The sequence below is a fragment of the Cimex lectularius genome, unplaced genomic scaffold (assembly GCF_000648675.2).
Source record: "Cimex lectularius strain Harlan isolate CLEC.00 unplaced genomic scaffold, Clec_2.1 scaffold84, whole genome shotgun sequence".
Classification (NCBI taxonomy): domain Eukaryota; kingdom Metazoa; phylum Arthropoda; class Insecta; order Hemiptera; family Cimicidae; genus Cimex; species Cimex lectularius.
Genome location: NW_019392631.1, coordinates 822083 through 848802, shown reverse-complemented (window position 1 = coordinate 848802; position 26720 = coordinate 822083). Strand labels below are relative to the sequence as shown.

The 26720-nt window shown below is 34.8% G+C and overlaps 1 protein-coding gene across 1 annotated transcript in view; it reads right to left on the bottom strand.

Annotated features, from left to right (window-relative positions):
- LOC106662892 (neuronal PAS domain-containing protein 4) overlaps window positions 1-26720 on the bottom strand; it is a 185417-nt gene that overhangs the window by 99374 nt on the left and 59323 nt on the right. Inside the window, exon 3 of the mRNA XM_014387332.2 lies at window positions 12342-12409. Within this exon, the coding sequence (XP_014242818.1) occupies window positions 12342-12409 (68 nt within the window). The remainder of the gene's footprint in view (window positions 1-12341; window positions 12410-26720) is intronic.

Sequence of the window (26720 nt, the reverse complement as noted above, 5' to 3'; positions counted from 1 at the left end):
CCATTTAAAGATATTAATTTTATGATTGTAAAGAAACCTAAAAAAACATGAAAAATTAAAGCAAAAATTAGTGTTTTCTTTGGATATAAAAATATTAGTAATTACTTTTTGTCTTGTTTGGCATTGTTTAACTCAGCAAAATGGTTATTTTTAAAGACATATAATATAAAAATAATAAAACAATAAAATCGCATATAGTTTATTGGTATTGAATCTAGTAGGTTTAGAAAGAAGAGAATTTTGAGTTATAATTAAAGGATTTAAATAACAATTATTGTTTCTACCCCATGAAACAATACAATACCAAAATAAACTGATTTTGACAATTTTAAATTTAGTATCTTTCTTAATACTCTGAAGTTATAAAGTGTTATTTCTTTTTTTTATCTCAACTAAAAACCTTAATTAACTAAAAGATATTAATTGGTCAAGCGGACCACGAAAAATAGTGAATATAATAAGCTAAAATGAAGTATATCTTCACTAAAGCTCTCCTTGGCCATTTCATTTGTCGCCAAGAATCAAATACACGATATTTGAGAAATGGCAAAAAGGAGAGAAAATTCCAAAAAGGTGGAGTTGAGATGGGACGTTAGTGTCCGAGTGGTAGAGCAGCGGCGTATTTAGCCGAAAGTCGTGGGTTCGAATCCCGCTCGTGACACTGACTTTTTTATCTCAATTAAAAACCTTAATTCATAAATAATAAGATCACTACACGAGTACAAGAACTATTTATTTATTTCAGGACAATTATTATATTACAATAAGTTCGATATGGCTTAATAAACTTAAAAGGCCAAAAAATACAATAATTTCAAGAAAAACAAAGATCATTAAAAATATTGAAATATATATATTCAATATTTTGTGTAGATCTTGATCTAGTTTATTAATATAAATAAATTAATCAATAATATTCATAATATAAATAACTAATATAAATTAATTAATACACTGACAAGTAAAAAATTCCACCCACTTTTAATATAACTTGATTTGTATATATTTTTATATTTTAATCAAAGTTTCACGTTTTTTACGTTTAATAATTGAGTCTTTGTCTAAAAAAGGAAAAATGTAAATTGTAAGAGAAATTAAAATTGAAAAAAAAAGACGGACAGATAAAATTTTTTAAATATTGTTTTATATTTTTAATTAACATTTCATTATCGCGTATTCCCATCATCAATAAGTGCCATACCACGCGCAGCACTAAGTGACATTTTTAAGTTTAATAATTGAAGTTAAGAGAACAAAGATAAAACTAAACAGTTTATTGCTTCAGAATCAAATGAAACTGCATAAACATTTTAAATTCCATAAAAAGTAAACATTGAAAAATCCTCCATCCTTTTTTTGGATTATGTATTAAGTGTGTTTACCTCTAATTGATATTCCCAATATACAGCATAAACAAATATTTATTGATAAAAACAATGAGAAAAAATTAAGAGCAGAATTTTATTTTATAGAGAAAATGAAAAAATTCAATTAGATTAATGGAATAATTGATATATATATAATTAATTTAATTTTAATATATGTATAGAAATGTTTCTACTAGATGTTTTTATGCTGACTTTTAAACATTCCTGAGTTTGTGAGTTTGTAAATGTATGCAATTGTAATGACTATATTACATAAAAACATCTAGTAGAAACATTTCTTAGATGTATATTTCTTTTCATAAAACGATTCTTTCGAGTTCGCTAAGAGTCGGACTCTTCCAACTGCTGTCCAATGTGAGTGCCACAGGGCAGTGTGCTCGGACCTCTCCTTTATCTCCTCTACATTTCAGATATCCCATCGCCCACTACCCTCCTTGCGACCTTTGCAGACGACTCAGCAATTGCCTCCAAGGAGTAAATGTTGTTACGTTTACCCTCCCAAGCAAAACATCCATTCCTATCCCTAAAACAGTGTACGCCACCTTGGGCTCTATGTTGACTATTCGCTTAACCTGGAAGCGACGCATACAAATAAAAAGACAGGAATTGAAAAGACGCTTTGGGCATCTCTATAAACTACTTGCACGGAAATCTAACATGTCGACAAAAACACTGACACTCAAAAAACATTACTGAAATCGATTTCGACATACGGACTAGAACTGGGGGTAGGGGCTTAAACCTACCGACATCCGAGAATTAAAGTCCTTCCAATCGAACGTCCTCAGAATAGTCAACGCTTCCTATTCTGTCTCTAAAACCACCCTCCACAACGACCTCAAAACATAACGTAAATTAATATGTAAACATAATCAATACGTCTAATTTCGAAAACCGGCTAAAACGGAAGGAGCCCCAGGATCAAGCCAAGACCTTGAGTAAAGTTGAGAGACTGGTAGCTCTAGGTCCTATCCTCACCTAGAGTATTGTAAATATGGTAATAAATATTTTATTAGATTTTTTTGGCGTTCTCTGGTTTGTATTTAGAGGCAGACAGCTTAAACTGGAATGTAAATTCCGGTAAAACTATTACACTATAAATGTAAATTTAATTTTTTGGACCAAATACTTTACCAAAAACTGATTTTGCATGGCTTTGTTCGCAGCTTAAACATCCTTTACGTTTCTCTTGTAAGGGTTCCCAAACTTAAATTTCTTTCAGTTCAGTCTTTCCAGTTATTTAAAGGCACACGAACTTTATCATCATGTTTATTTCCATAATGCAATTACTTAATTACAGGCTTAATATAAAAGTACACAGACACGCTTTTTATGACTTTATTTATATACCTGATTTTTGGGTAGGGTTTTTTTCACCTTATGAGGGCGTAATATCCTTGCAAGGAAGGATCCTCCGACCCTTTTCTACCTCGTTAATAATTGAATTAACATATAAATTGAAATTTTCACGATCGTTGCCTTCATGGGCGGATCTTCCTTTGGTGAAATATAGTTGCTAAATTACAGGCTTAATTTTAAACCTGCAACTAGCTCTACTAGACTACCTGTCATTGATAATGTTTCTAAAGCGACATCGTGTATTTTATTGGTGAAAGGATAGCTGTGTGTTATTAGACTGTATTTGTTTCAAAAATACGATGCCCTGGGTTAAATATTAAATTGTCAAATGGAATAGTTTGATAGAGAAATTTCATATTGCGTTTAATCAACACGTTATTATTTTATATTAAAAATACCACGTAGAATCGTAATGAGTGATTAAAATGTTTTTGTTCTCTTTGTTGACTTAAGAGTTCACTCGAACTAGGATTTCTACATTATTTAATATATATAAAAAAAATTTACACATAATACCGTGAAGGACGGGCAAAGGGATTACTCAGATTATCTCTATTACGTGGTTCTTGACTGACAGGATGATTGTGCGGAATTGGCGTGTTTTTCTTTCCTTTATGCTAATGTAATTCGCCTCAAATATGAAAAGGTGCCGGTTTCCCACCCTCCCAACATCCGACGTGACTTTTTCCAGTTGAATGAGCCCTTATTTCAATATATGCATTGGCAAAAAAGAAATTAGTTATTAGAAACGGGTATGGAACAGTTCGTGAGTCGTCTTTGCCGGTTTTTGACATCACCCGATACAAGGGATTTAGTTGAAGGTTGCCCGAGCGAGTGGGTAGCCTGGGAAGACCTCCGAGGTAGTCGAAAGGTAATAATTAGGCGATAAGTTAGACCTAAATAGGCGTATGGCGAGGGGTTGTTCTGCCTGTGTCGTGTTATACTTGGATCCGTGTGTACTAATAATAGCCTAAGGCTGTGGCCCTTTGATCATACCATTCAGGGGTCACTATTAGTTGAGTTTTGACAGGTTAAATAGGTGTTGGAAGTAGTTTGAGTGATATTGTGTCACTTAAACGTACCCAGAGGCTATGCGGTAGCTACCAGACGCGGGCATCAATCTGCTCATGGGCTTATTAATAATCATCATTACAGACTACGTCTAATCAGCGATCTGCTCTCCTATCAATCTCCTACCGGGATATAATAGTTATCGTGACAAATGTTCTCCACTTTGAGGGCACAACAGAAGCTGGATTCTTTTACGCTTGTCATTCGTTCTTTTCTTTCATAGCATTTAAGCTGCCCTGAACATTACTTTCTTCTGCTGAAGAAGTTTTAATTTCTTCAAGAGTTATTCGCCCTACGGTATCTCGAGACAGATCTTGTTTTATTGTTTGTGGAAATAGCTAAACTTATTAATCACGAAAAGTGACTTGTACATGAAAGTATATACAGAGGGAAGCGACGGTATTGTTTGGGACTGGAATGCTACTATATGAACTGATGGCTTGTTCATGTGGTTGTGTTGTCTGGGGCCACGTGGGACTTTAGATTTATTTGCAGTCCCTTCGGAGACAATGCGTCCGTGAATCCTGTTGTCAACCGAGAGAAAAAAATCCACGCAGTCGAGGACTGGACAAAAAGAATTTCATTATTGCTCTTTTTCACAAAACCATCACTTTTCAAAATGAGAATAATATCAAAAATTACAAGTTTATGTAAGACAGCCAAATTTATTTATCTATCGAATACGGACAAAATAACGTACTATTCGCCTATTGCGATAGTCATAACATTTATTGAAAATTAATTGCTTGGAAAGCGTTATAAAATAGTTCAGGCGTATATTCATGAGTTATTCCGAAACGTAATGTTTTAAGTACGACCTCATGTCATATATTAAACTACGAAAAGGTGCTAAACTAGTTGACCTTTATTATTTAAAGGGTAGTGAAAGGTTAGGAGAAGAAAGTTCCCAATTAAAACGCATATCTCTCTTTGTTTAGTTAAGGGTTAAGAATAGTTTAAACCCTTTCTTATATTTTATAATTAATTGACCTCTTTTTCAGACACATAATAAAAACAAGAAATGTTAATTTATCTATTTATAATTGCTCTGTTACAGCCAATTAAGGCATACTGAATAATGGATGAGTAATAAATTTGTATTACAATATACAATAAGCTATAAAATAATGAAAATAAGCGATACCAATAAAAGTAACATAAAACTGCAAGTAATTATTGAAATTTGCTTGAAGTGAGAATAGAGTAAAACAAAAGAAAATCAAATGGCAATTCACTTTTGAGAAGTTTCTTTAATGTGAAACCATCCAGGACAGAACATACATATATAACGCTATGCGACGCTACCCGGCCTTGTCTCGTTTTGGTAGGGTATGCACATCTATGCGACGTAAAACGCACGCCGCGTACGTCACACAACCACATACAGCATCACAATAATCACTATGACAGTCGCAACGCCTCTTTTGTTCTTAATGCTCTACTTTGAGCAAAACCATGTAATAAATTGTTATTTGAATTTTATGAGCACAACGAGGTAATATATTGTTAGTGAAATTTAATTGTTTTAAATAAAGTTATTCCGGTGTTTGGATAATTTTTCTGCCTAACTATCATAATTAAATAATTTTTATAAAAACTTATGAATTTTTGATCTCGTTTAATTTGGTTTATATTAAAATAGGAATTAATATAACGACAAAATTAAATATACATAGTTTGAAATAAAGTACAAAAAATATGAGTGTCCTGTTCTGAAGCTACTCGGCGAAAATTGTGTAATTGCATGAGCAAAACCGTGTAATAAATTATGAGTTAAATTTTATGAACAAAACCATGTAATAAATTGTTAGTTAAATTTTATGAGCAAATCCATGAAATAAATCGTTAGTTAATTTTTATGAGCAAAACAATATAATAAATTGTTAGTTAAATTTTATGAGCAAAATCGTGTAATAAATGTTAGTTAAATTTTATGAGTAAATCTATGAAATAAGTTGTTAGTTAAATTTTATGAGCAAAACTGTGTAATAAATTTTAGTTAAATTTTATGAGCAAATCCATGTAATAAATTGTTAGTTAAATTCATTCTGTCAATAAATGATATTCCGGTGCTTTGATCAATTTTCTGCCAACTCGTTAAAATTATTTTTTTAAGAATAAAAATGAATGAATTTTTGATCTCGGCGAATTTGGTTTATATTAAAATAATTATATTGCAATTAACATAACGGCAATAATACATATAGTTTTAAATAGAAATATGGGTCTTCGACTATACTCAATGCTACCCGACGAAAATCTGGACAGTGGGGATCGCGTAGCGTCGAGTATGGAGGGTAGCATGGCATCGGGCATATGTGCACGGGGGTAATACAATCTTATGGACAATTGGACTTTGGATTTGAGTCGGGTGGCTTCGGGTAGTGTTGCATAGCGTTGCATAAGTAAGGGTAAGTGTGTTCCCCGCTTTAACGTGAGGGTTCTTGGACCAAATCCGACGAAATCTCTTTCCCCAGCACCTTTCACATCTTCATGCCGCACACAGACATTCATAATCCTCTACAGACACATGAAATCGAACAAGACTTGAATACTCCTTTACATATTTCTCTTTATCCTAAAACCTTTTCATAATGGAACATTAATAATCAGTCATCTCCCCCTCAAAATGAGTCCTGGGTTTGATTTCATTACATGACAAATCCTTCCGTATCTACCAAGAAAAGGGCTCTTTTTCCTTCTTTAATTCCGTCCTGCGAACAACATTGTTTCCTGCTTTTTGGAAATTTTCCAATATAATTGTTTTCCAAAACCCAACCGATGTCGATCTTCCTTCATCCTACCGCCCTATCAGTCTCCTTTCTATAATGAGTACAATTCTCGAGAAATGACTATTCTCAATTCAATAGGTTTATCCCACTTCATAGAATCACAACAAACTATTCCTAATCACCAATTTGGGTTTATGCCCCTACATTCGTCAAACCATCAATGTCATCACCTTGTGAACCGTGCACAGAAGCATTGTAGTCCGGGTGTGTTCCTTGATATTGTTCTAGCTTTTGACAGGGTTTGGCACCCGGGCCACCTGTGGAAGCTTAAGGGCATCCATCCTAACCAGTACCTACTACCTTCTCCTAAAATCGTACCTGTCTGTCCGTTACTCCAGAGTTAGTCAGGGCAAGCGATATCCTCTATCTATCTTATTCAAACAGGCGTCCCACAAGGGAGCACTCTTAGACCTCTCCTTTAAACAACATATGTATACTGCTGACATTCCTATCCTTCCAGAAAAAATCCTTTCCACGTTTGTTGACGATACAGTATAAAGATTCAGCCAAAGCCTGCAGAAACCTTCAAAACCATTTGTAGTGCCTCGAAACTTCTCATTCCGACATATAACATTTATTATAAAGTATAACTTTTTGGTCCGCATACAATGTTTCACCAAAACAAAAAAAAAACGTTTGTTTCTAGTCTGAATAAGTACCACACTGGCTCTTTTTTTAAAATAAATTGTTATAAAATATTAATGACTGACGACCACTTTTTTAACCATTGCGTTAACTCACCTGAGGAAGGATTCAAATAAATCCGAAACGTTGTGGATAAAAACTGGTTGTGGTTTTTTGAGATGACCTATTATCCCACCTTCAAGAAGGAAGAATCATAAGATTAACTGTTGACGTCAAAATATAAGAAAACATCGTTTCACCAAAACTTCATTTTTAAGTATTGCATAACCCGGGCAGGCAATAAATATTTAAGCTAGACTCACCCATGGAGCAAGGTTCTTTTTTTTCCCAAAAGGACAACTGTTCGTCCACTACGCAACCTAACTCAATAAAATACTATTTCACTTGGGAATCCCAATTATACATAACTATATTATTGAACATGCTGTACATTTATAATAACCTCTTACAGCAAACCGTTTTAGACGTACTAAACACTTTTATTAGCCAATTTAAAGCAAGCGTAAATGAATAATGTCTGCTTCGACTGCCAGCTTCCTTTCCGGCGTCTTTGATAGTAAGTCCAATTTAAATTGAATTTGCGAGCAAAAGGCTCTGCGGTAACTTCAACGAACTTGTGATTGACACGGTAACGAGTTGTACGATCGGGTCATGTTAATCGTTTTTAAACCTATTAGTAGAGGTGGTCTCAGAGCCTGTTGTGGTTTAAAGAGAAAAGGACCTGCGGTTATCTGTTGAACATGTTTAGCGAAGGAATTAAACAGAGGGTAAAGGAAGCAGGCCCCTTGAATAACTAGACCGGTTGGGAGTGTACTGGGTTTAATTCGATTCATCCCGAGCATTATCGCATTTATAAAACTTGGCTGATCCCGAGAGGCACGCTCTTTATCTGAAACGACTTAAGATAACATTTTTTATACATCTGCACGGTTATCCACGCGTAAAGGGCTCATTATATTGTCTCACGATACGAACAGGACATGGAAAAACTTGATATTATGTAAACAAGATTTCATATTAGTGAACATTCGAATTGTACATGCGATCAACTAATTGACCAAACATGGGATCATTTAATATATTTCACTGTTCAAACCTTTCCGACCGACTTAATACTGAATACAACTTCAACAGAACATGGATGGCCACTATCAAGACATATATTAATTTCACTAGAAATTTTAAATGATGAAGTATTTTAATTAATCAAAAATACTTAATTCATTTGCAGTTTTATGTTTTATTTAAATGTGTGGTATTTAGTGATCGTTAGTTAATGATAATTTGGAGATTGTGAGATGTGGTCTGTTTGATGTAGGTTTTAGAAAAACATTTTCTTTATCGTGCCAACGTTTCGATCTTTAGTGAGATCATCTTCAGGGCCTGGGATTTATAAATATTGTTTAAATTTTACAAATACATGTAGGATGTAATGTTTTTACATCATACATTCCAAATATATATTAATTATTAATGTGTCGTGATTGTTAGTGACCGTTAATCAATAATTATTCCAAAATCGTGAGATGCGGTCAGGTGTGATGTAGGTTTCAGAAAAATATTTTTTTTATCGTGCCAACGTTTCGATCTTTATTGAGATCATCTTCAGGGCTCGTGTTGAGAGTAGCACTCAAGAATGGCACAATTACTCAGAAGACAAACACTTTGAGCCCTGAAGATGATCTCAATAAAGATCGAAAATTTAGCACGATAAAGAAAATGTTTTTCTGAAACCTACATCACACCTGACCGCATCTCACCATTTGGGAATAACTATTAATTATTAAATTAATTATATGATTCAATATATTAATTATTCCATTCAATCCAATTGATTTTTTTCCATTTTCTCGACAGAAGAAAATTCTGCCCTTAATTTGTTTCATTGTTTTTACCAATAAATATTTGTTTATGCTAGGTTTTATATTGGGAATATCAATTAGAGGTAAATAAACTTAATACTTAATCCAAAACAAGGATAAAGGATAGTTCAATGTTTACTTTTTTCGCAATTTAAAATGTTTATTCAGCCTCATGGACTTCTGAAGCAATAAACTGTAGTTTTGATCTTTGTTTTCTTAATTTCAATTTTTAAACTTAAAAATGCTACTTAGTGCTGAGGATGTAGCGGTTGGTGTGGCATTTATTGAGGATGGACGATCCATCAGGTACACGGCTGACACGTCATTAGCCGTTTTCGAGAAACTGGGTCCTACCATAGAAAGTCCGGTTATGGACGCCATAGGGTAACAGAACAACAGGAGGACCGTTTTTTGACTTTGAGAATTTTGCAAATAGGCGCCTTACTGTAGTTCAAGCGATTCATCAGCTCAGGAAGTTCGAGGTGTCCAAATTTGAGAACGCACTGCTCGAAGAAGATGAAATCAGTATGGACAGATGGCTTTTCGCCCTGATAGAAGTCCAGAATTGACCAGAACACACAGAGTTGCAAGACTCGCAATTGCTCGAGAACACAGCCGTTGGTCTTTGGCCGATTGGTCTGCTCTACTTTTTACAGATGATAGTAGATTTGCTCTACGATCTCCGGGCGTGAAAGAGTGTGGAGAAGACGAAATGAAAGGTACGAAGTTTGTAATTTTTCCCATAGCCAACCTTTTCAACGTAGCTCAGTGATGGTGTGGCCGGGAATTTCAACGGAGAGTCGCGCAGAGTTGGTGTTCTTTGACGGCCACTCGCGATGTGGATGAAATTTTGGAACATCAGGTGTTGCCTATCCTCGATGAAATCAGCGACAACCCTATTCTAATGCACGGTAATGCCCGTCCATATGTTACTAGGATAGTACAAACACCTTCAACAGCATTGCATCAGGGTCTTAGCCTAATCGGGAATTGAACCTTTTTTTTACTTTTTATTCAAAGACTCAATTATTAAACCTTAAAAAACGTTAAACTTTGATTAATATATAAAAATACAAATCAATTTATATTAAAATTGTGTGGAATTTTTTGCCTGTCAGTGTACTTCATGTTACACGTGTTAGTTTAGTAAATAAATTCCCTCATAATGGGGTTACTGTTATGAGGGAAAAATATTGCCTGTTACTAAATACTATAATTTTCCCTTCATTAGAAAAAAAATCTGACGCATTTTGGTGAATTTATTTGTTTTGTCGGCAAATTGATACCAATTATCCTGGGTCCGCTTGTTATCGCTGAAAGGATAGGTAAAACACATGTTGACATTCCGCCGATCCCGGCAAGACAATCCTCTCGTGCGTTTTTTTAATTCTTGACGATTAAAAGATAATTAGCATCGTCACTTCTTTACATGTAATAAGTGGTTCCAAATCCTTGGAAAAATAAATAAATAACATAAAAGAGAAAGAATAAAATAAAAAAAGAGAATCTTACAGGCCTAAGCATCTGTATTGATGAGTAGCAAAAGCAAGCTCGTCAGCCGAAACGGACGCGTGCTGGAGGTTATTTTGGGAGAGAGTATTCCCTCCTCTCAGTGAGATAATCCCGTCGAGTCATCAACCAAATCACCCCAGAAAGACGCAGACTCATGCCGGCCCAATGTAGACAAATACAAATTCTGGGTATATTTCGCACCGAGGAAGTGAATTTTCAATTTTAAGCACTTGGCCCGTACGAAAATATATTCCTCCTGTATATAATTTACCACGATAACATGTAACTTAAGAATTTTCGTACCTATACCAGAACAGTATTTCTAGACGACTTTGAATTGAAGTCATAAAACATTTTCTACCGCTTAATCTTTAACAAAAATATCATTTTTATTGTTTGCTAATGTTTCTTAGCAAACTAAACCTGTGTAATGAGAACGTACACGGTTTTTCAGAAATCAATAATCACACATCTTTGTTGTAACATAGTACCAGTATTAACATATTAAACCTTTAATATTTAAATTTCTTAGTCAGTTGGAATAATGAAATCGACTGACAGTGCAAATAAGGCAGGGTTTATCCCTAATTACTCTCGAGGAATATAGAGTACTCTGGTGTAGTTAGAATGAATGTGTGAATGTAATTTATTAGCGTGAATGTATGGGCTTATTCCCAATTTCCGCGAGGTATATCGAAGATTATGGAGTAGTGTAAACTAAGTGTGGTGTGTAAATGTAATTTATTAGCGTGAATGCTAGGGTTTGTCCCCAATTACTCCGGGGAATATAGAGTACTCTGGGGCAGTGTGAATGAACGTTTTTATCTTGTTTCTGTGTATTTGTGTGTATTTTTCGACACTTGATGAGACCCTGATGTATAGAGGCTAGCAATAGGTTAAGAAACGGATAAAGAAGAAAGGGAGTTGGTTACTGTTACAAAAATATGATTACTTGGCCGGAGAAAGAGTAAAAGAAATTGATAGGTTTAAAACGCGAGAAAGAGTCCCAATGTAATATAAATAAATAAATCCCAATAAGTAATAGTAAATAAATACCAACAAAGTACCAATATTTTATTTTGGCATATAGAGTCAATATTGTCAGCAATTTCATATTAGAAAAGCAATTAGCTCGAAGTTTACGTTTATCACGTAAAAATAAATTTAGAATAGATGTGATTTGAACCATTTTATTTTAGTTTAAAAGACCTAAACAATATAAATTTTATTTGAAAAAAAAATACGCGTGAAAGATGGAAAATGGACTGTCGTTGGAGGGCAGGCGAAGACCGCAGGTGTTTGTAAAATCGGTAATACGAAAAAAAGAAGAACACGCTGAATAAAAATAAACAAGTTGGAAACATTTTCTAGAAGCTGAAAATTGTCTTTCGCAGCAGTGAAGTAAAGGCAAACCCTTGGACTTCTGACCAAACTTAAATAACAATTTTCGGTTATCAGTCAACATCATCAGCTTAAACGTTAGAAAGCAGAATCGGAAATTTTAAGTCGTATTGAATATATTCGATGGTCGTACATGATAGTTTGCCGACGCTCTTCGGTTCTTTATATGTATTAAACAAAAATACATATAATTATAAATAATTCAATCTCAGGGAAGGTTATCTCTCACGTAGGAAAACAAAAAAATAAATTGGTTCAGCTATGGGGGAGGGTGAGGAATCCCGAGGTAAATTACAGGGTAGCGCGCTTACCTTGGAGAAGCCGATATTGGGGGTTGGCATCTGGTGAAGGCCGTGGTGGCTCTCGTGCCTCTTGAAAACTGAAACAAAACAGTATTTTTATAAATAATTATTTTATTTGTTAATAATAATATTTTTAATATTTTAAGAATATTAATGGCGATATCGACGGTTTATGTTGTCCACAAGTATAATGATGCTTTTTATCCAATGTTGACATTTAACGAAAAATTTTATAAGGTCAAAATGCTATGGTGACGACAAAAGATACTAGAAATATCGAAATAAATTTAAATGATATATACCTAAACTATGTACACATATGGCGCCATTGCCTGGGCCGGTAAAGTAGAACATATAACAAAACGAAGAAAATACAGAGACTTGCATGCATCTGTATAACGGGAGCAGTGAGAACATGTCGCACAGCTGGTATGGAGAAGATACTGGAATTAATCCCGCTCCACCACATGATAAGGACAGCATAGAAAACTGTTATTAGTTTTATCAAAGGGAACACTCCAATAAGAATAAATGGAGAGATAGCAACAATCTAATAAAAGACCATCCGATACTCATGGTCCCAAGAGACGACATGAATAGGGCGTTTGAGTTTAACCAAAATTTCCAAATGAACTTAAGTACCAAATAGTTATTCAGATATCGTGAGATACCAAAAAGGAACTTAGGTACCAAATGCGAAAGAGAGAAAAAGACCTTTAAGAATGGCACCATCTACTGGTACACGACGGATCTAGAATGGAAGGAGGTGCGGAGGCAGGAGTATTCGGTCCAGGAACCAAATACTAAGAACCCATGTGAAAATACACCCGTATCGTCCAAGCTGAGGTTCATGCAATTGAAAGATGTACCTAATTCAATGTGAATAAATGGTAAAAAAAATATAGCTATCAAGTCCGACAGCCATCAAGTTAAAACACCATTAGCTTAAAGATGTGCAACATAGAGATAGGTACGCTAGGTCTAGATTTGAAACTTTTGAAGGAGAGGACATCATTAAATCACTCCCCGAGATAAAATGGTCCAAAATCTTGGGGTTTGTGAACAGGTCCAAGAGGTTTATGCAGGACATGTGAGCCGACCAAGTCCCGGACCTTTTAGGGATGGATTACGAGTCTACCCAGGTATTTAACCCCTCAGGTCTTGGTCGCCCACACTGCATAATATATATATATATNATGTGCTATAAATTTGGTTAGTTACACTACCTACACGAAAATAAGTTTGTTAAAATTTCATCACTTAAGTATATTATAGTTCGACTCGCATTAAAATATTTTAGACTTTACATACTGAAAATATGTAGAAGTGAGAGGCGTCATTTGAAAAATCAGTTTTTATACCTTAGCAATATCCCTTATAATATTTAAATGTCGATGTAAATAACAGTACGCCATATATGTTAAATACACTAGACATATCATTTCTTTTTTAATGATGGAGATCATATTCAGGATTAGTTCTTTATCAGGCCCATATCTGGTATATATCGGAACATAATGTTTTCTCCTCTGAACCGCTGATTAATATGCAGCAGGGCCCAAATTTCTTAAAGTGAAATTTTCGCACCCACCTATCTAACCATTTATTTATCTATAACTTGTATCTATGCTTCGTATGTTAATGTTCGGATCTCTTTTCCACCGGGGTACAGTTATGGCTTTAAGATTGAGGAATCGGATGTGCATGAATAATGCAGTGGCAACAAGTTTTTTCAGGACATTTCAACGTTGGATTTGTAATAGCAAATGGGCATACAATCGTGCCAGATTGTCGTCGGCGTTAAATATTCTTCGTCTGAGGATTTCTACAGTATTGACCGTACCGTACAAGTCAAAAGCTACGATAAAAAAGTTCTTGTAATCAGCGATATGAACCAACATTCTCGAGGATCTCTTGTCTATTTAACAAGAGATCACAGAGGGTGGGGTTCTAACGTGACGGAATTTGTAGCCGGCATCCCTTCGTCCACACACGTAGCGTGTAATGACGCTGGGCAAAGTCCCTCAGACAGCCTTGTCCACTACAATTTGACTGGCAGCTTTTCTGTCCCATTATTCGATCCTATCCCCAAAGGCCTGGTCTCGTACCCCCAGAATTTCAGAATTGTTTATTTAAAAAAAAAGCCATATTTTTAAGGTTAGGGGGGTTTCGATTGGTTGACTTTTCATCAGACCAAATTTCATCCGGTGGATTCTATAGTACCACTTTTTCATAAACTTCTTGTACCATTAATTTAGCCGTTTTTTATTAGTATTTCGACTAAACTTATTAAATGGTTGATTATGACTTCATGAGATTATGAATGGAACCACCATATTCGAAAGTTACCTTAGCTTGTGAAATTAACTTACTGAAACTGTTTCATAAAGAATTGAGTCCGCTTTTCATTTCAATTAACATTAACTTATTATTGTTGAATTAATCCACTTGTTGATCTACTCAATTTTGTTAAATTATTATTGTGCTTGAACGACTGAAGCGGATCAAGAAGATTTTACGTCTTCACTATGAGACTTATGGACATCTTAACTTAATGGACAAGTTAACTCTTACAGTCGGATTAGCGAAACGCAAAAATTTATGAAAAATCTGATTGGATTTCGATTGGATGTTGTGCCATTAGACTTGGGTCGTCGCGGAAGTAGGAGAAAGCTGGTTCGGATAAATCTACAATAGCCTTTCACCCCAGGCTATAACCCCGCGAAAATCGTGATACGCCCTTTGATTTACTGCAGGGACCCTGAGATGATTGCCTTTCTTCCTCCCCCCCGTTTGTATAGCAGGTCATTTCGTTTTCAAAAACGAACCGGGATTATGGATGCCTTTCTGTATCCTGGCTGCTACGTAATGTGAGACTCGTGGAAAAAAGTTTCTACTTAATCGCCCCCTTCATCGGAAAAAACGCATTCGAATCCTAAAAAAACTATAAAAAGGCAGCATAATATTTCTAAATGCCCAAGAAAAGCACTAAATGAATTTTTTGATGGTAAAGAGAAATTAATTTAAATTAACTTCATTTCTATGACTGTACCATTTGACGTTAGTTACGTAATTGTAAACTGTTTTACTACATAGTCTATATTTATTAGAATTTCGTAAATGAATTTGATATAAAAAGAAGTGGTTTAAAAAATGGTTGAATTAGTTCTTGTTTTTCCAATTTTTCTAGGATCTGTTTTAACAACACCTCATGCAACTTATGTGGACTTTTATAACTCAAGTTGAAATAGATTCTAATTTCAAGCTGTTGGGCGCAGAGTGCTATCGCAGTTTCGATTATTGTTTAATTACTTTTAACATAAAAAAAGAAATGAAACTTAAAATTCTCTTTAATATAGCTATAGGTATCCATAAATCGTCAGTTGAATAAATTGCCATAAACAATAAAGTGAGAGTTTCTGGGAGAACAAACAAAAAATCTCCAAAAGAATAGGGACGTTTTGCATAACGTTAACGTGAACGGTAACGCTAAATTGATTGAATGAATCCGCAGATTTAACGGTACGTTGTCCGAAATTGTCTTCAGTTGTTAGTTATTTGTCTTAGAATAGCGTGTTTGTTAACGGTTAAAGGTTAACGTTTTTTTTTTCATTTTTAGATTCGCTTTACTCACACTACAAAAATATAAAATTTGCATTAGAAACAGAAAAAAAACCAATATAATATACTATCTAGATATAACTAGATATAAAAACTAGCACGCTAAAGAAACTCACGCTCAAATCATTTTTTAAAAATCAAATAAATATAGCTCTTAGCCTTTCTCACACAGATTATTGGAAATATTTACCAATTACAACATTAAATGTTTTGGTTGTTGAACATCAAAATAAAATAAATAGTTTTATCTGCCCCTCAATACAAGGCATTAGAAAGATAAAAAAATTATGTAATTTACTCAATTAATTGTGACGAACGTGATAAAATATATATCGGTTAAAACAAAAAATATAGGTAATCGGTTGAATAACCATAACAATGATATAAAACATTTTAAAAAAGTAACAGCCCTTTCTCAACATATAAACTACTCAAAACATACACCCAATTTGAAATTTGGATTTTGAATAAAAACCTTTTAAAAGACAAATCTTATAAAATTAAATTAAGGGAAAACTAAATTAAAAAACTGATAAAAACCAAATGTAAAAACCTACCAATTTGTTTGAAAAAATAAATAAAATCTTTATAAATTTATTCAATAATAAAAAACCTACAAATTTATTTGAAAAAATAAAATAAATCTTTTTAAATTTATTTAAAACTTTACAAAAATACATAAATTACATAAGTAAATTTTTCTTTTTTTAAACATTACTTAAAAATAATACACAAATGTATATAAAGAAACGTCATTTACAAATGCAAGACGGTCTTATATTTTAAAATATAATGTGGATAATAATAAATAACAATAATTTTAAATTTAATATAAGGTAGGTTTTTTAAGAAAATGTAAAATATGAATATCATTGTTGGGAATTACAAATTACCGAAACGTCGAAATAAACATAAATAAGTAATGTATTTACTATTTTGTTTAAAAAAAACTACATAGAAATTTTTCCAAACATAAACCAAAAAATTTAATAATATGTATTATATATGTGGCAATATAATAAAATTGTTTGTTCTGTATTTAATATTTTACATATCGTACAATATTTCATGAATTCCGGACTACTAAGAATGTTGTATATTTGGTGTTCTATCATTTACATACAAGCAGAAGTGACAGAAATACAGCAACCTTACACATCTTTTCCTTGAGCTTACAGTTTGAAAATTGTCTGAAAATGCTATGATTTTGAGCCAAAAAAGACAGTGGATTTTGGGACAACGCACCAGGCTTCCACCTATAGAAAGATGGGTTTGAGGTCAATGAAGGAATGACCCTTTCCATACTATATAATATATAATACAATAGAATTGTGAGTAGTAAAACTACCGTTGAGATCCGTCAAGCGTTTCTTGACTTTTTGACAATAAAGGGCATGAAATTTTACCTAGTAGTTCATCAGTACCAAATTATTGTTTACTAACGCAGAAATAAATGAAGCAATTTAAAGATAATACCACCTCCAGAATTGAATAATTTGTCGTCAATTGTTCAGAGTTGATATTCATTCGTCGAGGAATTGTGGATTACAGCGGTTACTCATGGCAGCGAGGTTCTTTATATACTGCATCCAAATGTCATTCAGTTTTATGGAGCAAGTCTCGGGTGGTCAGGAATGGGTTAACTTAAACTTTGCCCTGGAGTATTCAGATTTTAAAAAGTTACAAGACAGTATTACGGAATGCGACAATTTATAATTACTAATAAAGTCCACTACCTTTCCGCGTCGTCTAAAAAATTGACTCTGTATCACGATATCCATGACAGGGGCACTGACAATGGCAGTATCTACGAACGAGCTTATCGCAACGGAAATAACTGGCCCAAACACATCGGTCCTCAAGCGACCTTTCACTTTCAATTGGCCCTCCTAAGCCATTATCCCCTATCCTTCCTTCAATAAAGCCACAGCAATTGTGTAAAACAGACCCTTTGGCTGAAACACTTTAATTCACTTAAACAACTAAAATTCTAAAAGACAGTTATAGAATGTGGCTGTAATGAATATTGTTTATATTGTAGTTAACAACCTGTACTATTTGATTTTATTTTTTTTTTACTTTTTGTGGAAAAGTTGGATCTTACTCACAGTTTGTGTTTCAACATGTGACTAACATCCAACTTTTCAAAAAAGATTAATCAACATACTCACCCCACCTTTATCATTACTAATATTTTACACACTCAACACGACACAAGAATGACACATCTACACGGAAAACAAACCCTCTGAGACCTGAAGATGATCTCAATAAAGATCGAAACGTTGGCACGATAAAGAAAATGTTTTTCTAAAACCTACGTCACACTAAACCGCATCTCACGATCTCCGAATAATCACTAATATTTTAGTTTTTCCTAAAATTGCTAAGCTAAACTAAAAGCGTTTTTTTCTCAAGAGTTGTTGACACTTTTCGTCCTCCTTTTCGTATAAACTGATCTTGCACTGAATCACCCAGTAATTATTGTTTCCTTTGTATGTTAGACCTTCTAAAATTATCAGTTTCTCAGCATTTGCCAAATTATCGTCAGCAATCGAGAGAAAATCCATACGTTCGAGAACGTTGTCTTTGTTAACAAGCTTGCAAGATACTGCTATAAATTAATTTACTGAGAACTCCGCAGGAAGCTTCGCTAGGCTAAATAGTTTTTCCATAAAATCCGTGAATGGTGTCTTTGTTTACAAGCATGCAGGATAGTACGTGAACTACTACAAAGTCCCCAGGAAACTTAGCGTTAGCGGCAAAATCCGTAATACAAAAAGTCTTCGAAAAGCGTCAACGTTATTTGAAAGACGTTAATTATAACGGTGACCTTGAAATAGCGGAAACGCTGAGCAAAATCTGTCTAACAGCTATCAGTATTTGAAGGGTTCAGATGGCCAAGATTTACGGAGAAGGGTGGTAAAGAACCTCTTAGGCTCATAATCCGTTAAGATCGTGATCTGCGATAAGGGTCAAAGGTGATGTTCTGTGGGTATCCGGATCCAACCGTAATTGTCGAATGGCGCTAGTCTGAGTGAATCGTAGGACTATTTCGATCTTTCAGGCCTAAACGTGGTGACCCATTTCGGGGTTGCGACCTTGCAATGCACATCGCCGTTCGCGCGAGGAAAATGCAAAGCTTTAATTGCCCGCCCTTCAACTTTGACATTTCCGTGCAAAAAACCATCATTAAATGTGACCAACTCGCGATAATTCAATTATCACTGTGCAACTTGCTTATTAAAGCGTTTTCTTAAAATGTACGCCACGGATCATCAGAAAAATGGCAATGATGTATTTCACCGTCAGCTCCTCATCACTCTCACTAATAAATAAACCTACTCAAACAAAACTCATAACCACAAAACAGATCTCTGTAATATAAGAAAAACCCACGCCCTCCAAAAAGCTGATCAGGCTGAACTTGCTACTGGAGTTTATTAATCGGAGAATTGAATACTTAAGATCTAGGTCCTTTAGTTTTTATTCACTGCATTATGTCAACCAGGAAGGCGAATAAATAGACAAGTCATAAGTGTTCACTATTATTTCAATTGATTCGTTTTATCTGTTTTGGTTGGGATGAAAAAGCATGTTTCACGAGCTGCACTCGAACCCACGACCTTCGGCTCAATAGGCCGATGCTCTAACTTCTTGAGAAATTGTGCTTCTAAGTCGAAAATTATTTATTAAAATAATTGAAAGGTCAATTATGTCTACTAAATACATTTATGGATTATATTAAGTGGTTTATATAATCTCAACTCTGCACCTACGTGTGTTCAGAACTACTTATGACATCGAGCCGTTGGAATCACCCATTTCGGTGTTTTGGCAGTGTGATATCTTGGTTTATCAGTCCCTCTGCGGAAATCGTGCTCTAGGAGGAGGTCAAACAGCTAGGTCATTTTAAATCCCAACCCATGCAGTTTTAGAACCTACACATTCACAGTCTCACTCATTCTTGAACATTTTTTTCCTACTAGCATACCGTTCACTCAAGTAGGAGTTGGAGTTTTAGTTATATTTGCATATACTGTATTGGTCAATAGGATAGTAAACTATCTGTGTAACAATCTGCCCTCTCAAAATTCAGCTTCGCGCTAATAAATACATTCCATATTAATATATACGATATGCCGAAATTGTCCGGGTGTCAACCTGGCATTGCTTATTTTTAATCGGGAAATGATCCCTCTTCTACGATTCCCTCTAAGTACCATTTATTAACTTTGCTCTTGATACGTAGGAGCTTCTCAGCCGATACGATTCACAGACTTTGACATACCTATTACTCATATTTTTTATCGGATTTTTGGCGTCAGAAGGAAGAATCTTTGAGGTCCCGATCGAGGGTTGAGGGGTGGGAGCAACTGTTATGGCGTTGACACGGCGCTCATCACTGTAAGGTAAAGGTCGCGGGTTCGAACCAGCGACAGTACATTCGAAATCGCCAACACCCCGAGGGATATGACCTATGTTGTTGCGAACCCGAAAAAAATAACGTGAATGTGGAGTGTGAAGCCAATGGCGGAAAAGTAGTCAAGAAGTACACCACCACCCTGAGTGAATGGGATATATGTAGGAAAGAATGAATTTAAGAGTAATTGAGATGGTCAATGGGTTTAGTTATAGGAACTGATTGTGTTGGGGGCTGAAATGACCTAGTTGTTGATAGCCCCTTGGTTCCTAACTTTGGCGGAAAATCGGATATGACCAAACCGGATATGGGTGATTCTCGCGGCCTGTCGGTAATTTGGGATATTTACTGTGAATTACACAAAAGCAAGTAAGGCCTGCAGGAAGCGGGTAGTCATTAGATTTTATTCTGTAAGCTGTGAAAGGGTGTACGTATATGTGAAAAATTAAGCTTATCAGAAATCAGTAACCAGTATTATATATTATATAATTATACTATTATTATTAATATAATATATAAGAGTTATATAGACTATACTTTTTATTTTGAATAGTAGAAGTAATAACTCTATTTAAATTAACTTAAGAACTTCGACTTAACATAACTGTACATTTATATTTAAATTTAAAATAAAACTTGAAGAAATTGAATTACACTTTATTTTCTTATTGCAAAAGATAATTAAATCCATATTTTTTTAAAAATTTAAATCAGTATTGGTCCTTTTAGAGAATTCGGATAAGTTGGAGAATGAATGAGTGGACAAGCTGTCAGTTCTCAGGTGGTCCCCCCAATTAAGTCCCTAAATACGTTCTGATAGGAGATTTGCTAAAGCCTTTAGCTTCTATTTCCGTTTTAATGCCTTTAAAAAAAAAATATATATATATATATATATATATATATATATATATATATAAACTTTTGGAATAGGCATGCAAGTTGTGGTACACCAAGTATGTTACTGTTACTCTTATGTTAATTGTACATAGTAATTATGCCCATCGCAAACGTGATAGTCGAATATGTACCGGCCTTGCTAAACGCCTCCGTTCCTCTTTCATCTTTTTGCCGGGTTTCAAAACAATGAATAGGAGTAATAAATGTATAAAAGGATTATGTTTTAGCAAACCGAACCGTTGAGAAAGAAGGGTCGACGCTGAACTTTAGAGGTAAAAGTGTGCGACTCCAATAACATCACGTTCCGTTATGGGTCACGGATTCCCTCTCCCACCCCTTTCGGCAAGTGTCCACATTTCTCCAAAAAGAAAATTTCACGTTTTTGTTCTGTTAGTTTTACAAGGAGAAAATCCGAAAATAGGAGTGATCCTGAAATAAGTTTTAAAATATATTGAATACGAAAGGAATTTGTACAAAATAGCACACGATATTGTTCTTTTTATGGATCGGTGGTGCTTTTTTACATGGGCTTTACATGGGCAATGTAAATATCCTCGTAAATGGCATACCCATCGATGTTCGAAACAACATGAAACAACGTGATATAGTTTTCAGAAGTTGGTATAGATTAGAAAAAATGCTTATGGTTATAAAATCAAAATTCATACAGATACTTGATGTACACTTCACATTTATGTGAAGATAGAGCTCTTGTATTTATATTTTCACGGTACTTCTGCCATTCCAGAAAAGAAAACTTTTCATGCGTTGAAACTGCTGTTGAGCATAACACTCGGAAACTATGGCATTTAGTTTGCACCGTATTTACACATTTTATTTCATAATTGCATTTGCAATTCACAATTTATGATCTTGTCGGAGTCTGATTGTTTACACAATTTATACAATCTAAACTCTTACAATGAACTTCTACTCTAAAAAACACCAAATTTAACACACAAGAATTAATACAATAAGCTATATTTTTATGTGTGGTGTTTATTGACCGTTAGTTAATGATTATTTGTAGATCGTGAGATGCGGTCTGATGTGACGAAGGTATTAGAAAAATATTTTCTTTATCGTGCCAACGTTTCGATCTTTATTGAGCTCATCTTCAGGGCTCAAAGTGATAAAAACATAATAGTCAAACAGATAAAAACATGATAGACTAGTTAGCATTCGCACTGCCGCAGAGTACTCGCCATTCCTCGGAGTAATTTGGGATATACCCTTCCATTCACGCAAATAAATACATTCTTTTCAATAAATAACACATGCCATATACATGAAGGTACAAAGATCTATTCAATAAAACATATAATTATTTGGAGATCGTGACATGCGGTCTGTGTGACGAAGGTTTTAGAAAAATATTTTCTTTATCGTGCCAACGTTTCGATCTTTATTGAGAACTTCTTCTGGGCTCAAAGTGTTTGTTTTCTGTGTAGATGTGTAATTATTGGGTGTCGTGGGGGTACTCTCAACGTTGGCACGATAAAGAAAATATTTTTCTAAAACTTCGTCACACCAGACCGCATGTCACGATCTCTAAATAATTAAATGTTTTATTGCATATAGATCTTTGTACCTTCATGTATATGGCATGTGTTATTTATTGAAAAGAATGTATTTATTTGCGTGAATGGGTTTATCCCCAATTACTCCGAGGAATGGCGAGTATTCTGCGGCAGTGCGAATGCTAACCAGACTATCATGTTTTTATCTTGTTTCTTTGTTTTTCCTTGTATTTTTCCACAACTACAAGGCACTGAGGTACAAACAGGGTAGCAATAGGATAAAAAAAGAGAGAATCGTTACCGTTATATCATAAAACATCAAAACTCGACTGGAGAAACAGTAAAACAAATTAGTCCGTTTAAAACACGAGAGAGATAAGAAACAGAAAGCTAACGGACTAGCTATGACGGATGCAGTTTTCCGATCCTAAAATTATAAAACTAAACAAAAATTATTTGATTGCTTTACGGTAGTAATCAAAATATTATCTAACTGTTGATGATTTTTAACAGTACGACTAGTTGACAGCTTAATCTTTGCTTCGTGTTGATAGATCAGGGTGAAAGTGGTCTCTCGCTGGAATATAGGCATGGCATTTCAATAAAAAATGTTATTTGCTTCAGATTCTTGTAAATTGCATATAATAATGTTCATTAATGAATCGATGTTATACATATCACCTTTGAATCTTTTTTTTAATCCATTAGATTTCGTGGTCCGTATGAACAAATAACTTCTTTCAGTTAATTAATCTTTATGTAAGGTATTGGTTGAGATAAAAAAGTCAGTGTCACGAGCGGGATTCGAACCCCCGACGTTCGGCTAAATACGCCGCTGCTCTACTACTTGTGCTATAGTGACTTCGATCCACTCAACCCACCTTTCGAATTTCCCTCCTTTTTGCCATTTTTCTCTTTAGTAATGTTTAAGCATCATGTAGCCTTAATTGATAATTTGTTTTCTTATCCGCTGGATAAGTATCGCCAGTGCCCGAGTTTCTCCGTGTCCTTCATTCAGGATTGTATCGAGAGTTAACGGCCCTTTCTAAATGAAGGGATCATAAGTGATTATCCCATGTAAATAATGTACATGTTCTGTAATGATAACACGCATACAAATTATTAAGTCTTATTGACGAGTTTAGGGGAGTTTCCCAAATGTGAAGTATGGCCCGTATGGTTTAGAGGGGCAACTAATCTGCCAGGACGGGCTTAAAAAATGTTAAACGTCCTCTTTTGACAGGTCAATATTTAAGACAATTAACAGCACGTGACCAAAGGGGTTTCAATTAAAAAAGAGGGGAAAGAATCGTTTCCCATCATTATGCCATCAGACTTTTCCGGCGGAGAAGAGTGTTTAACAAACGGCGGGCACAATATCTCACGGGTGACTGTAATAAGTGTAATAACCGATAAAGCTCCAGGAATCTAATTGTGACCGTCAGTGTGAGCGAATTAACTCCTTGGCCCAACATAAATTCTCAGCGAGGAGCAATTAATTCGTCCTCAGGGACCGGTGGAGGCAGCCTATATTTAAACACATCTCCAATATAATGATGCCAACGGATTAGAGAGTACTCGGATCTCGTCTATATAATTTACTCCGCCCGGACGGATTCCCAGAGGGTCAGTGCTTTACCAACCTCGGACAGGTTTTTTCGCGTGTTTTCAAAATCATTCCTTTCTCGCCAACAATCCACCGCCCAACACGGAAGACAATTCTACACTCAATAATATCCGCCCACCATTGTCCTCTTCCCCCAAAATATAATACAATAGCATTTGTCAATAAAGACTGTTCATTTGATTTTCACAAGTAGTATTTTACCATAAAATTTATTATTAAATGGGATTTCGTTCGACTTCAATAGTACATCAGGGCTTTTGTATGACCTTATGAACTTTGCATATACGACAACCTATGTGATTGTTCATACACGATGCGTATTCTTTTCTTTTTTGTGGAGAGGGAGTTGCGTGAATAAAAGGGCCACGGGCGAGTTAGTGTCATTTAGGACAAACAATTTTGGAACGGAATTGGGCAAGGTCGGATACGAATGGTATATTCAAGTCGGAATGAATTGTATGGTTAGAAACATAGAAGGGAACATTAACTATTGTTAGAATAATCTTGGATTGTCCGGTTTATTGGAACGCCTATCGGTTCCATACAGTTCAAGTCCGTATGTACATCAGGGGGCTAGCAGTTTCAAGTAATCTTTTTAGCAGTCTGAATCTCGTATTTAAATTTTTACGTTTGAGTCTCGTATGGGAATTCCCATGGTGGTTTTCTCGAGGTACAATCCAAGGTATCGTACTTGGTTCACAATGAGAATAGGAACATGATTGAAATATAAATGAGGAAGAAATTTTTGTTTTTTTATTAATGGTGAAAACAATACATTTAAATTTAATTTTATTTACGCTGTCTCTTTATTGGCGGAGCCAGGATTCGAGTGCAGATAAGTAATTTTGTAAATTGCGGGAATCTGTAATGGAGTCTTTACGGAGTATTGATGTGTCATCGACAAAGGTAAAAATGAAAGTGTTAGGGCGATCAGCCATGTAAATTGAGTAGAGAAGGGAGCAAGTACGCTACCCTGTGCAACACCAACCAGCGAGAATTGAGTAAATGAAAGAGGAAGGATTTTTTTGGATAGTGAAAGTGACGGTCTGTAATATATGATTTTAGTACCATGAATAAATAATAAGATGGTATGGGATATGTCCAGGAAGACACCAGGGTGATACTGTTTCAGCTCGCGCAATGGTAGTGGTGTCTACAACGCGGTGAGCTTGATGGATAGTCGAATGGGAACTCCGATAGCTGAACTGGTGATTAGAAGTAATAATTGAATTTCGTTATGAAAGCGGAGCAACAGTAGTTTTCGAGAATCTTCCTGATTATTGGTAAAAGGCTGATCAGTAAGAACTAAGAAGATAAGTGGGTTTGTTTGATTAAAAAATAACCTTTATGGTAGTGTAGTGAGTAGTGCGGAGAGCGATGAAGAGATGTTATGAAAATTTTTGTGTTTTCAAGATGGGGTAATATTGTTGAGCTAATTAAATCGCAACCAGGACTTTTTCGTTTTCCGAAGGCTACAGACGTCCTGCTTGACTTCTCTTCGAGAAAATGGTTTGGGAGGAAGGGAAAGTTGTAGGGGTTCGTGAAATTCGTCGAGAATGTTGGTGGAGTGTACTGGGTCGTGTATGTCTGGGTGTGGGGAAAATATGTTTGATAAATAGTGTACTTGTCCAATTCAAAAAATAATATTATACAATTTTTCTATTCGTAAAAGTTTTCACGAATCCCGACTCATAATAGTGTATGTATGAAGAATGTACGTGCATTTGGTGTTTCACCATTAAAACATGTAGTACCATTTACATAACGGTAAGAATGGCAGTTAGAAATACAGTAACCTCTTTCCTTCAATAAAGCAAGAGCAATTTTGTAAAACAGGTCCTTTCCCTGAACCGCCTAAATTCAATTTAAAAATTAAAATTCTAACAAACATTTGTAGAATGTGGCTATTATAAATACATATATATATATGATTAACAAACTGCAGTGTAATATTTTAGTTTTCCTAAAATTACCAAGCTAAGCTAAAAGTTTTTTTGGATTTTTTTAAAAGTTTTTGACACTTTTAGTCCTCAATTTAATTTCAACTGAACTTGCCCAGAATCGCCAGGTAATTAATATTTACTTTGTACGTTAGATCTTCAACATTTGCCAAACTATCGTCAGCAATTAAGAGAAAATACATAAAACCCGTGAACAATATCTTTGTTTTTATAGGAACTGAACTATTCCAAACTCCCCAGGAAACTTAGCGTTAACGGCAAAATCCGTTATGCGAAGTCTTCAAATAGCGTCAACGTTATTTGACAGACGTTAAATATAACGTTGACCTTGAAATAGCG